Genomic DNA, 14,215 nt, shown 5'->3' with positions numbered 1-14,215 from the left:
ACAATGCTGTGAGGCTACAGTCACACCGTACTGCAGCATCTCCATCTACCCACAATCCAGCTGCCAACCAATGCAAATTTTCAAAAGCACGGGCTCTAGAGAGGTACCCCCAGCTCACCCTCAGCAAAGGGGAGCTGTATTTTCAGGTGGCACGTGCTGGGGATCTTTGCAAACAGACACTGTTATGAATGTCAGCATACTTCCAATGTCAAGTTAATTCTGCAATGTGTGAGTTTGCTTTTGAAATAAAACAAAGGGTACCTAGGTGGAAAAAGCTTCTCTGCTCTAATTTGGCAAAGCAGCCCTCTTTTCACAGCATTACCAAACAAGGCAAACACTGAATCAGCCTTTGATTTTAGTATATGTTTAAACACACTTCAGCAATTGTATATGAATGCCTTCCTTAATACACTTCTACTAGGTTGACCATTTGGACATTTTTTCTTTTTCTTTTTTCTTTTTTTTTTTTCTTCATTTTTTTTTTTCATTATATAACATCAAGGACAAGGTTTTTAGATAATTTGGATAGGCATCTAAATCAGAACTGTGTTATCTCACTGCTCCCACATTATGACACTTGCGCTTCTACATTTTCTAAAATAATTTGGCACCCAGAATGCTGAGCTCTATGAAAATCTGGCCACTGTTCCTGCAGCTGAGGAGTGCTAGCTGAAGGCTCCATGCTCAGATCTACTTGGAGCCCTGGTTTGCAACTTTGTAGTGTTTCCGTCTTTTGACACCCCAATTTTGTCAAGAAATGAATTAAAATGGTAGGGATTTTAAGAAGGATATGCAAGAAGTTATGAGGATACAGGTGAGAATGGAAAATTGTTTCAAAAGTGGTCATTTTCTCCACTGTCCCCTTTTTCCTTCCTTTTGAAGGAGTCTCCAGCTTCCTGCCTACTGTTAATTAGTGGAACAGAGTTAATTCAAGCAGTCACCTGAAGTCTTTTACTGGCTGTTTAGGGAGCCAGGAGGTCTGTGAATGAGCTTGGTAGGAGCTCTGTTCTCTAATTCCATCTGCTTTTGCCTGGTTTAACTGTAGTAGGCAAAGTGGGGCTCTGTCTCCATTCCCTTTGGCTGGAAGCATGTTTCATTTTCAGTGAGCTTTTGGAAAGTTTTTCCAGAGAAAACTGAGGATGGGTGGGAGTGAAATAAGTTTGCCAGGCATTCATAAAAATGTATGTGGGACAGATTTACCTGCTTGCCTTTCTCTGCAGTTCGACAGGGAGGATTTTCAAAAATATCTGGTGGGAAGTAAGAGAATAAAGTCTATTTAAAGCCAGTAGTAGTTGTGTCCCTACATCACTTAGTTAAAATAATAATAAAAAAAAAAATCTCAGCCTAATAATCTAAAAAATACTCAGCATGTAGGTGTTACAAATTCTCTAAATCTGTGCTTTTCAGTATGCTTTGCAATCTAGATACTTAGATAATTTTCTCTATCACACTCATTAACTTTTAGGTTCTATTATGTGGTTTTATGCTTCTCCAAATAGAATCTTACGCTGTCTGAAATTTTTGCTAAGGGCCAAATGCCTTCTTTCAGTACAGGCATCTTGAATTGAAATCCTGAATAATACACATACCTACTGATGGTCTATTTCACTACATGTCTGATTACATTTAAAACAGTGTGTGTATTATTTTGATTCCTCCCTTCACTGTGAAGAACAGAGATTTGAAAGTATCATTTCAATTTTTATAGAAATTGTATCTAGCAGGGATATTTCATTGTGAAGATTAGGTCTCACCTCCTTGTAGGGAATAAATTGAGACGAGAATTAAGTGAGTTTCCAGGTCACCCAATCAGTTAGTGGCAAAGGCAGGATTAGAACTCAGTTACCATATATATTTTTCCCTAATGAACTTAGTTAACCTGGTAGTGGGAATGAGAAGAAAAATAATTTGAAGCCGTGTGAAACTATCCATAATTACTGTGCCACAGGATAAATTCCATTTAATGTTGGCTTTGTCATTCCTGAATCTCAAGATATTTTTACTCTTTCATTTTCCATTGTGCAAACAGATGATTCTTACTCCCACTACAAACTGGCTATCCTGGCTACGTGGCATTTCTGAATTTCTGGTGAGAACCAGGTCCCCCTTTCATGCTCAGTGCCCCACCCAAAGACTGTAGAATTGGATGGAAATTGGTGTTCATGTGGTTAAACTGTGTCCCTCTAGAAATCAAATAGCTCATAGATATAGCGTGGTTGAATCAGTTTCTCTGCACTTTGCTGTCTACTCTTTCTTTTCTCTCTTTCTGTTCTTTTTCCTCCTAGCTTTTTCCTTTTTCTCATCTATCAGTACTTAACCTTCAGGTTTCTGTTTAGTAAACCTACCAAAGCAGAATCAATAGCATGGTGCTTAATCACACTTTTTGCTGCTCAAGCTGTCAGGTTTGGGTTTGTTTGCGGAAGAGCTCTTGCATGTCTTTCATTTTTTAGCTCTGTTTAGGATGTTCTATACCACTCAAATACATGAAGAGTCAACACTTTTGCTGTTGCGATCGTTCTTATCTCATCGTGGTGTACATACAGAATAAAGTTTCAGAGGTTGAGAATATGAGGAGAAAATATAAATCCTTGCACTTCTATGTTTTGGCTCTTTTTATTGCTTCAAGAAGTCAGTGAGAGAATCGGTGTTCTAATCTGCTGAGGTAACCAGGTCATATTCTAACTACCTGTAAGTAGATGTGAAAGGTATGAGTTTAAGCATTCTCTGACCCTAAAAAATACAGTAAATAAAACTCAGAATGATTCCTGGCAGCTGTGAGTACTGAGCAGAAATGAAATCCTTGACATTCTTTTGGTAATGCAGAGACTGTAAGAGCAAGAGACTGTAGCTCAGTGCATCATCTCCAGCTAAGATCCTGTCAAGAATCCATTTGTTCCTTCCACAAGTAAAACCCTTATGTTTTAGAAACTGGCTCATGTAACAGGTTTGAAATGTGGAAGAAAACAAAGCAGTGTATAAAAAGTGCACATACGCTAGTGCAAAGGAGTACGAGTACAAGTACAAGTCCTGGCTGATCTCTTGCTCCTTGGACAAAACTGAGGAGAAAGTCTAACAAATGCATCGTTTTGCAGTAAATTAGATCAGATTTCCGCATCTCCGCACTCAGTCTGTGAGCTGACAGTTCAGTAAAATGTTCCCTTGTAAGGTTCGCCCTCTTAGGAAAAGGGGCAATAATTCATCATTAGAATTTCAGAGTCCAGGTGTAGATGAAAACTGATGGAGCCTCCAGCGAGGCAGGGAAAGTGCACAGAAGAAGAAAATTTTATCTGAAGCCTAATTCCCTGGTTACAGCAGAGAATAATTAAGATAATATTGCTTCAAGAGTTCTTTAATGATTAAAAATCACATATGCAGAATCCATAAATTGGAGGGCAACAAATTGGAAGGCTACAGCGTCAGGGCTCTGTTTCACACGCGTCGTAGCGGGAAGTACGGCAGTGGCACAACAGCAGCCCGGGCAGCCACAGGAGACCAGGCCCATTCCAAGGACTTTGTTTAGATGCAACAAATCATTTGTCTGTTATTAACCCAGAGCTTGTAATTATGCAGATTGCCATAGATTTTCCTGGGCCTGGAAGTGAGATTGAGGGTTGTTCACACTATAGCAGGCAGCTCAGGGCTGGCCATGCATTACTGAACTTGCCACATTTATCATGTTGACTGATGGCAGCAGAAGCAGGTCTCAGGTCCCAGTGGTTAATGTAGTGGGTAATTAACTGTCATTTGCCTAGTAATAGGCTGATGATCAATGGTTTGTGTGGAAACAAATTCTAATCAGGTAGCTGATAAATGCTCAGGGAGCGAGAGCAATTGAAATTGGGGGAAACTATGTCCAGAATTTCAAAATGGCATTGTGGGTTTTTTATTATTATTATTAATGGGAGAAAACTATGTTCTTCATATAAACAGCTTTATCCAAAATTAACAATAGCTAATATAAATCTCACATGTTTGTTTTGTGTGTGGTGGGGAAGAACTAACGGCAAGGAAGGCCTCCTTTCCTTTATGTAATTGAAAAATTTTAATATAGTTGGTGCTTGGCTGAAGCAGCTCCAGTGGTGGTCTCTGATTTGAGAAAGGGGGAAATCTGCACGCAGTGGGCTGCAGGACAGTAAATCTCCATCTTTCATAATGCTGAATGACATCCCCTGTTGTTTCACTGATCTGCAGTTCTAACAATAATGGGTTCCCCCACTTCCACCTGAATGTATTGAACATGACTGTAGGAGATACGCCTGCACCTAGCATGCTCTCTATTCAAGTGTTTGGGCTGCATCTCAAGCATCGTTTTTGCACCTCAGCTTGCTGGCCCCTCTGTGCTGAGCTGGAAGTCACCAAAACTTTCCTCAAATGCACACTGAAGTGTTGCTGTTGTGGAGCACTGTTTGCGGCTTGGTGTGCTTTCCTCATACAAATGAACTTGCACTGTCTTCTGTATAGACATATAGGAAACAGAGCTGGGCCTTTCATCAGTGGGTTTGGTCTTTCCTGGTGCAAAGTCAGACACAGCTGTGAAGGGCATTGAAGTCCTGTGCCTTTCAGATGAAGAATGAAAGGCTGAGTGGGTCTTAGGCAGCCTTGGCAAAACCCATGCATGTTTGAAGCAGAACTAGAACAGAGTCCCTGTTCATTGCAGGGGAGCTGTACTAGATGACCTTCATTGGTGCCTTCCAACTCAAACAATTCAATGATTTTACAGTGGGAATATTTATAAGCTGTTTAAGTAATCTATAATTTTATTGACTGGGCTTATGGAACTAGAAGTTGAAATGAGCCATTCTAACAAGAGCTCATGGTGGTTAGCCTGGTGGTAAACCTTCTTTCTGGGAAGGCTAGTGACCAGCAGGTCAGACAGGAAAGAGGGGGCTGCAACTCTAAAAATAAGCACCACATATTATGCAGAAAGCACATTCTAAGTAGAAGCAGAAGGCAAAAGGATTTGGAATTAAGTAGGCTTGTTGATAACCCATGAAATTCAGTAAAATGGAGGGATGTGATTAAAAACGGCGTTCATTTTTATGTTACCAAACTGAATTTTCTACAGAGCACCTTTGAATTCATTAGTTTAGAACTGCTTTTAATTTGGTGTTTCCCTTGAGAGCCATTATATTTTTCTGCTGTCAGCCTGATGTTGAGGGAAAAAAGAAAACTGGCAGATGTGGCGTTTTCATCTAGTGTGCTTCATAGTTAAAAACAGCATTAACTGCACAAGCACAAATGCACAAGCAGAGCATTACTTTTAATAATCCATCACAACTATTAAGTAGTTTAAATAAACTTAGTTTCAAAGATTGCTGCCACGTAGTGCTAACGTATTTTTTCTTGTTCATTATAATCCTTCTATGTTACAAAAGGATGCATATGTGCAACTTTTTTGTAATACACCCACTTGAAAAGTATTGAAAATCTTTAACAAAGAGAATTTTGAAAAAAAAATCTATAGATGTCTGGCAAAAACAGCATTTTATATTGTTCTTACGGTATTTTATACTTCTATTCCTGATGTGCCTATATATAGTTTACAGCCTCATTTACTTTAATGTGCTACCTGAATACCATAATCATAGCAATAACTATGGTATAGGGTTGTAAGGTGCATGAACCACTAATGCTTTCTGACGATTTAAATGACTTGTTCATAAAATGTTCTTTTAATAATAGTGGTAAAGCTTTTAGCACTAGATGTCAAAAATGCGAAGAATATTGGCTTTTTCAAGTGTTATTTCTTTTCTAGCTAAAGTGTGTTTTAATAATAAATAACACCAAAAGCCAAGGTTATGTGGCTCTTGTCTGAATGGCACAATCCAAGCTGAAGACTCTTCCCACGTATGCAAACAGCTTGACCCCTGTCCGCACAGTTATGTAACATCCCTAATGTGTTTACTGTTTCTTTGTTGAGTTTAACAAGATGTTCCTTTTACCCAGAAAGGTCAGCATAACCTGAAGAAGAATCACATCACATTAGGTGGGATATTAGGCTGTCACCATTCCATTAGACTCTCTTCCAACAAAGGGACTGTGCGTTTGTATTGGAAACTGGGCAGTCTTGGACCACCAACACCAGCCTTTCCAAAGAGAGCTGTGCTGGGAAGGCCAGGCAACTACTGAATGGAAACAAGGATTAAAATATGAAAATCTGATTTTCTTTTCAATTAAGCATCTTCAGGAATATTTGTCTTTTTGTATCTTCAGGTTATTTGGCGTTACAGGAAACTGCGCTGCCTGCAGTAAGCTCATACCTGCTTTTGAGATGGTGATGAGAGCTAAGGACAATGTTTATCACCTGGACTGCTTTGCATGTCAACTTTGTAATCAGAGGTAAGAGAATGTATTGGGTCTGATCCATAATCTAGGCCTTTATTTGGCTCTTTTGTTGGTACACATTCAAGTAAAGAGGAAGTATCTACCAGTAGCGGAAGCCCAAGATTAAAACCAAGATACTTTCTCTGGGACTAAAGCAGAACATTTTTTATGACCTTGGCCAGAAAACTTTTTGTGCCTCAAATCCCACAACAATAAACAATAATAACGCCTCCTCTTGCTTCAAAAAGCTGTCTGCCAAGTTTAATTAATTAATATTTATAAAGGACTTTGAGACTATTTGCTGTAGAAGAGAGAACTGTATCATTTGTCACTATTACATTAATTTCATTTGAATTCTTCATTTTTGTCACGTGTATTTCTTTTAAATCATATTATGTTGCTTCCTTTTGACAGAACTGTGGTCAGTTAAATTTACAAAATCTTATTCCTGCCATTTCCTCTGTAACAGCATTGAGCTTCCCATGCCCTATTTTCACTTCCAGTCCTTAACTGAAGCTTACAGAAATCCCAAGAATCTAATCCAGACATTTTGTTCTGAAGAGTCACATATACAGTTGCAGAACAAAATGATCAAAAATGGTAAAATTATAAAAACTGCATTTTTCAGAGGCAGGTATGGACTGTAACAACATTCAGAGTGATGGCCAAATCCTGTTAGAGAAGTTGCTAGCAGCTTTCCCATTGACTTTTGTGAGATCTAGGAAATGATAGAACCAATTATGTCCACTCATTGTACCCATTATGTATTTTCAATTATTACATGATCCAATTTAGATTTTTTTATTATTATTATTCCCCCAAGTGGGGATAAAAATGAGATGTACATTCCCAGGTAGTAACAAAAAATTAGGAAGATAATTTTCTGACACAACAAAGTTACATATTGCTCTAAATAAGCTTTGCTAACTCACCTTGTCCTGCAGTATGTTATTTTGTAACTCTATAGTCATTTAAAATTCAAACATCCCTAAAGAACTATAAAATGTACAGCTGCTAATAATTGTAACACACTACAATTACACTCTTTTAAAAATAAAGCCAAATTGACCTTTTTCATCATGTTGCATGGGAAATTAAAATACCAGGCAAGTAATAACTGCTGCTTAAACTATATAATAATGCAAAGTAATTATAGGTTCTAATGCAGTTTAAAGTCCTATATCAATTTTGCCTTGCCACGAAACTAAGAGACTGTATTCCAGGGCAGGCAGAGCCTCCCAGTAGTACCCACTCAAAACTCACAGATATGACTAGATTTTGTTTCTTAAACCCTTCACATCCCTGTTTCTGTGAACTGCTATTCTAGTATCATTATTAAAGTGCCTAATATATTTCTGTTGTTCGCTTCATTTATTACATGCCATAATGGGGCTGCATATCTTTAGCGTTGGTTATGCACAATTAGCACTTAGTTATTGTCTTGTCACTTCAGCCCATACAAGACAAACTTCTTTAATGTAAGAAGTCAGCTAATCTTCATCAGTCAAGCAAAGCAGACGACGTTTCGTACCCTGAGTACAAAAGATTTTCATTATAGTTAGCACTCTTGGATCTGAGGAAGTGAACTTTCTTTTTCTTTCCCTGAAAAAGTAAAGCTGTCATGATTATTTTTAATATACCTCCTTTACTAAAACAAGTGTGAACTAATGCACAGTTTCACTTTGCAGCTCATATGCGTCACACTGTGCCCCAATGCCACTTACTCCCACTGGAGAAGTACTGTAAGGTGTTTCTGAAGTGGAGCATGCCAGGGACATTTAGCAGTTCTTAGCCATGTCATCCCTGAGCCTTCAGTCTAGACTCTTATCTTTTTTTATTTTGCATGTAATTTGGACAAATGGTTGACCAAATAGTTTTATGAGAGCCTTAGACTGAGAATGTAGGAATTCCACTGACTACACTTTCTCATTAATAAATGGCTTTAAATTTTTTGTTTTTCATTACTTGCATAATAAAGATGAAAACTATAAGTAAGTGCTACTTACTGGCCCATCACCACTAATTTATTTATATGTATATTTCTATTATGAAACATCTTTCTTTTAAATTGAATAATCTTGTCAGTCAACATGTCATTAATAATTTCTTTTGTGCTCCTTAGCAGCCTTTTTTCTTCCTCTAGTTAAGATAGGGGAATCAAAACCAAATAGCAGACTTCAGGTGAGGATAAGTTTACAAGATAGCAGTTTTGTTTTGTTTCTTTATTCCATGCTGCTCCTTGCATGGAAAATAATCTTCTTGAGTTCACTGCCTGGATCTGCTCTTCACTTTCATTCCAGTCTCTATCTGTAGTGTGGTATTTATTGAAGAGAGAGATTTATATTTACAAACACATCAGCAATATCAAAAAATCACCAACAGAACTAGGAAGGCTCACCAGCTACTGCCAGATGTACATGTTTAACTTCATTCTTCATCTTTATATTCTAATCTTAATTCCTTTGGGATATTCCTTATACTGATACAAGCACACACCATATCTGGAGTACCACTGCAAAGTTTGTAGTGTTCTCTGTTGTGTTCCATGTTTGAGATTTTTGAGATTTATAGTTCCTGTCTACTGTTTTCTGAATAGAGCGTATGTAATGTTCATAAGCAAACTGAATAATTTCTTCAGTCTTGATTACATTGTGTTTACCTGTGGTGAATGTCTCCTGTCAAGTTGTCCCTGGTTGTGTTCCTTCCAGTGCTCTGTGCTTTCCAAGATAGCTCACATCACACTGGTTCTTGGAGTGTCTAGGTTTCCAGGCTTACTATGACATGACCCTTGTATTCCTCCCATTCAGATGGCTGATTCTGGCCTGGTGAGAGTAAAACCTGCCGATCATCAGTGCTTTTTGAGAGTTAGTCATTTTTTCTGCTTTTTTGCACAGCTTCTCTTTTTGCTTTACTGTTTTTGAGTATCTCACCATCCCACTCAAGTTTCAGTGTGGATGGCAGTTAGACCCTCATTTTCAAGGGACCCTTTTTGGGCCATAAACTCCATCTCTGAACTAAGCCATAATGTACCTATCCCACTTTATTGGCCTCTTGGAGGCTAGATTCAGGGTAAGAAGAAAACATTGTTGTCTCATACGGTGTACTTTGAGAACATCATGTTGAAGAACTCCACATCTAAGGGATCTCCTGAGCCACCAAGTCTTGTCCTGTGGTATCCTATAGACACTATGGCATGTTTTCTATTTCATAAAGCTATTCAGCTCTCCTATCTAATTGCTCTTTCCTGGCAGTTTTTGACATTTCCCCCCACCCCCCCCCTTTTTTTTTCTTGTTACCGATGTTTAAAGCAGTAGAGATTTTGTTCTGCTCAAGGTTTTAGCATCTCCAGCCTCAAGGTTTTAGCATCTCCCTTATCTTTCTTGTCTCTGTCCAGTTTACTAAATTGAATTTCTTCCATCTCCTAAATATTTGCAGAGCTTAGTGACAGTCATCTTAATGGTGTGAATGCTCCCCTTTCTGCTCTGTAGCCATATTAAACCTCTCCACAGAAGCACTTCCACTCACTTTGACAGTAGTCCCCATATAGTTGATTTTTGCAGAAAATTTAAAAAAAAAAAAAAAAAAAAAAGAATGAAAAATAAAAAAAAAAAAAAAAAAAAAAAAAAAAAAAAAAAACAAGAATGAAAAAAGATGGGAACCACTGGAAAAATAAACTCGTAAACAGACATCACCATTCACACTTTGTCAGCTTGCATGTGTGTGACTGGAAAAATGGAGTGGAAAATCTTGCAAGTGGGCTCAGCTGCATCTTTGCTTGACACTTCTGACTGCAGCAATGATCTCAGCCTGCCTTCGGCTTTCCCACTTTCCAGAGTTTCTACATCCTTCCTTTCAATTTCTGCGGCTTCTTTAGCAGCTTGTTTCCTACTGCTGCCATAATTTTTGTCTACCTCTGAAGTCAACTTGGGGTATGGTTTAAAACTCCCTTCTGCAGTCACTGAGGGGCATTTAAATCAACTGCTCTCCCCTTCTATCTGAAACAACCTTTATTTTAATGGACACTGGGCTGAAAGTGGTTATATACACATTCAAATCACTGTCCTGATGTAGCTGTAGACACTTATTTCTGGTATCAAATGAAAAATGCCTGCACAGTGCTGCCTTTGTTCTCTGTCAAGGTGGGGGTGAATATGATGCTAGGAACATGCTTATTTGAACACCAATGTTAGACTTTTGTTTGTGTGTTCACCTTACAAATTCTGAAAACCTCAGTACTGTTTCTTTTCATTTATTATCTCTAAATTTAGAATAAAAAATAATATATTCGTCATGCTTGCTTTTTAAAAAATGATAAATGAAAAACAGACAATATGAAGGTTAGTCACTGTAAATTGTACCGTTTGGTTCTGTGCATTACCCTATGTATTCTGTTTATATGTAGTGCATCTTACTGGTAAAATACTAATCCAGCCACAGCTTATGCTTTCCAACCTTTGATAATAACCGGAGTCTTTGACTGAATGCTAAAATTAGTAAACCATAGGTGCAGGCTGGTGAACTGAGTGATATACAAGAATAGTTTAGTTCTCCCTGCACTACGTACAGATTAACACTGACTTGAGTTATACTTGAAACTCAGATTAGCTTTTAAAAAAAGGAAAGGAAGACAAACAGAAGACAAGTTGCATCCCTGAGTGTAAAAAGCAGAGTGGAAGGATGTGGGTGGAGTAAGTCTGGGCTGAGGAAAAACAAATACATGTTTTCAGATTTTATTTCTGTCTACCACGAAGATGCAGCATTACTGAGGAGTACTTCACACACAGCCATCTTTGTTCACAGCAGTATTTCTCTCACTTAAGAAGTTTTCAGTACCTTGACATGCACCCCATGACATGCATCAGAAAAGATGACAGACAGTAGGGAGATCTCCTTAAATGTCTTTTCTGAACAATGAAATGGCTATTCCTCAAAATTGAAGTCTTATATTACTTTTGATTAGTCTAGGCACACCTTCCCCCTCCAAACAAGATGATAACAGAGGTCATTCTGCAATATAAATGGCCCTTCTTCTGCCATTGTAAAATATGACAGAAGTTCTAGAATGTGGCTTAATTATAATGGTCATTCTACTAATGTCACAGTCATGTCAAAAGTAGTATTATCAATGTATGGGTGTAAGTCCAATCTGGCATGTTAATGCAGCCTATTGTATATTTTTCCCGTTCTTCCTGCATGCCTATTAAATAAATTGGGTGAGGATTTTAGGGAAGGCTGAAGACTACCATCTGCCTGCTGGAAGAGTAATAGTCTTGCCTCATTATATACTCCTAACCCAGTTGCATCTCAATATGCTCCTTGATTCTGTTTGATATATGTGCCCAAATTGTGTCCTGATTTACATCCCATGTCAATTCCGTGATGAAAACATTTACCAGAGGTGGAAGGCAAGGCTTGAATTTTCCTTTCCATTTTAATCCTGATCCAAGTTTAAATACTGGCATGTGCAAAACCATCCAAAGGGGTTACAAGATTTAGCTCTTTGACTTCAGAAGAAGGTAAATCTGGTTTTCAGAGTCAGATAGGAAGTGTGGAACACATTGGACAGAATTTGTTGCATTTTGTCTTGCCTTGTCTCAATGTACTCAGGAGCTATTGTGCCACATTTAGATGTTTTTCACCTGGTTCTTACATCTCCATCACATAATGAATGCATAAATCATACATTTAGAACCCAGGGATGCACACAAGTTTGACCATGGTCAATGTGCTTCAGTTTTTCACAAGTTTGATATGGCCAATGTGCTTCAGTCACTAAGCTTGCACAGTATGAAAGTGGGTGCAGAATTTGGACTACAAGTATGGCAAGAAGCAAGTTTTCCCCCAGGTGCAGTGGCTCTCCTCTCAGTGTGCAAACCCAGCCCCGGATGAACCCGAGAGCATCTTCCCATGCAGACAGACTCTCACCCCACAGGTTATCACACAGCCCAGCCTGTCTAGGCAAGCCACAGGCAGCCTCTCTGCAAGACAGCTGCACACTCGGAAGGTAAATGATTTGTGGAACTGTGTGTGTTTAAAGCCACTCATGCATAGAGCTGTCAAATGCCATGTAGGCATAGGTAGAGCATTTCTAGCTCGACATATTAACATAGCAAAAGCAAAACACATTGACACTTTTTATTGGGAAAGGCATCCTGACTCCCTCATGTAGATAGTGTACTTTAGTACAAACTGTGGTTGAGAAACAAAATCCTTCAGCCAGGATTTTGATGCAAGTGATATATCAAGAAGCTGTCTGTAAAAGTACTGCCATGCAAGCAAACTTCATTTAGCAATGTATTTTTCCATTGGTTAAATATTTTAAACAAATTATCCCAGTAAGCTCTATATTATGTTGGATCACAAAGGATCATGCAGCTGAATAACATCAGTGCCTTCTCTGGGTGGGCGTCTCAGCTTTGAGCTCCATCAGTAGTTGTTGGGGTAATTATAATGGGGTTGCTGATTTGCCATGATACCTCATTTCCTCTGCTTCATACTCATCTGTAGGTTCACTTAAGAGAAACTAAGATGGATATATATATATATTTTTTTTAATTTAATTTTTATTTTTATGTGACTTCTTTAGGGCAAAAAATACGTCTTCAGGCATTAGCACTAGTTAAGATCATTGACCTAATATAAGAAAATGCACAAAATTTTTTTTGTCTGAAATACTTTTCATGGACAAGGACGCATAAGACAGAAGCTAGAGAGACCGCCAAAGAACTTGTTTGCTTCAAGGATTTCACCCCATTTCACCAAGTATACTCAAAATACCTTTCTGTTGTTGGCTGCCAGGGACCAGGATTGGGGTGGGAAGAACAGCAGGAACCTGTAAATTCTGTAAAACTGTCTTGACCATAAATAAGTTAAAGATTTTGGGATCATACCATAATCTCAATTCTCAATCATCATCATCAGCAGGCAGTAATCCTAGAGAAAAAAAAAAAAAAAAAGGCCACAAATAAACAAACCAATTTTCCTTTAAGAGCAGAGCTAATTCTTTTCAATCCACTTTTTTATTACACTATTTTCCCTCTATCTATTTAGCTAGCATAAGGATAAATTTCCAAAGCTACCCAGTTGGAAAATAAATGGGTTCACTGTTTGTCTAGCATTCCAATCTTCACAAATGTAAATCAGTCCAACTGCTACTCATTTAAACCTCCAACTTCACAAAACATTAAAGGACTGCTTTCAATACACAATTTAATCTGTGACAATTCACCAAGATTCCTGCTTGAACATCATTAGGAATTGACTATCTGATAAAGAGAGACCACTATCAGAGGTCACGCAGGTCAACTTGTGTAATTTACGTAGTTTTACTGGGTCAACTACAGCAGACAGCACTATGTGAAGGTTAAATTGTTACAATTAAATACATATACAGCTATTCCCATAGCTACTCTGTTGTTAAATCTACCGTAAACAACACAAGCATTTATATCTGACCCTAATTGTGTCCAAGATGTCACCATTTGAAAATTATACAAAAAAGGACATTATAATCTGTTACACATTAAACAATACTTTATGTAGTGAGATCCATAATTAGCGGGTAGAAACTGGTTTCATTTATTCACATCAGTGTTAAGGGGTTCATTTAGGTTACTTTCTTTCATTTTAATTGGAATAATGTGAGCAGTGCCTCCCCATATATTTTATAGCCGGAGAGTTCACCATAAACAAAAGAATGTAACCCTGCCAAGGCAGTCACTAGGGAAACTGTTTTTCTATACATTGGCCCTATTCACTTGTTCCCTAAACATCTTCAAGAACACCAGCTTTGCTGGGGGGAAGGGTTGAGGGGGTGTTGGTGAAGAGCCTCCTCATGCTCAAGTGTGCTGCTTAGCTGGGAAATACCACTTTTCTCCAAGTCTGAAGCCAG

At 38.2% G+C, this 14,215-nt stretch overlaps 1 protein-coding gene across 7 annotated transcripts in view; it reads left to right on the top strand.

Annotated features, from left to right (window-relative positions):
* The window catches only part of LMO3 (LIM domain only 3), a 58,504-nt gene that overhangs the window by 42,819 nt on the left and 1,470 nt on the right, over positions 1-14,215 (top strand). For all 7 annotated transcript variants that reach the window (XM_032445923.1, XM_015867854.2, XM_015867891.2 and 4 more), the window contains one exon: positions 6,214-6,339. In XM_032445923.1, the coding sequence (XP_032301814.1) occupies positions 6,214-6,339 (126 nt within the window). The remainder of the gene's footprint in view (positions 1-6,213; positions 6,340-14,215) is intronic.

The sequence above is a fragment of the Coturnix japonica genome, chromosome 1 (assembly GCF_001577835.2).
Source record: "Coturnix japonica isolate 7356 chromosome 1, Coturnix japonica 2.1, whole genome shotgun sequence".
Taxonomy (NCBI): Eukaryota; Metazoa; Chordata; class Aves; order Galliformes; family Phasianidae; genus Coturnix; species Coturnix japonica.
The sequence above is the reverse complement of the archived record's forward strand: the minus strand, read 5'-3'. Positions and strand labels throughout refer to the sequence as shown.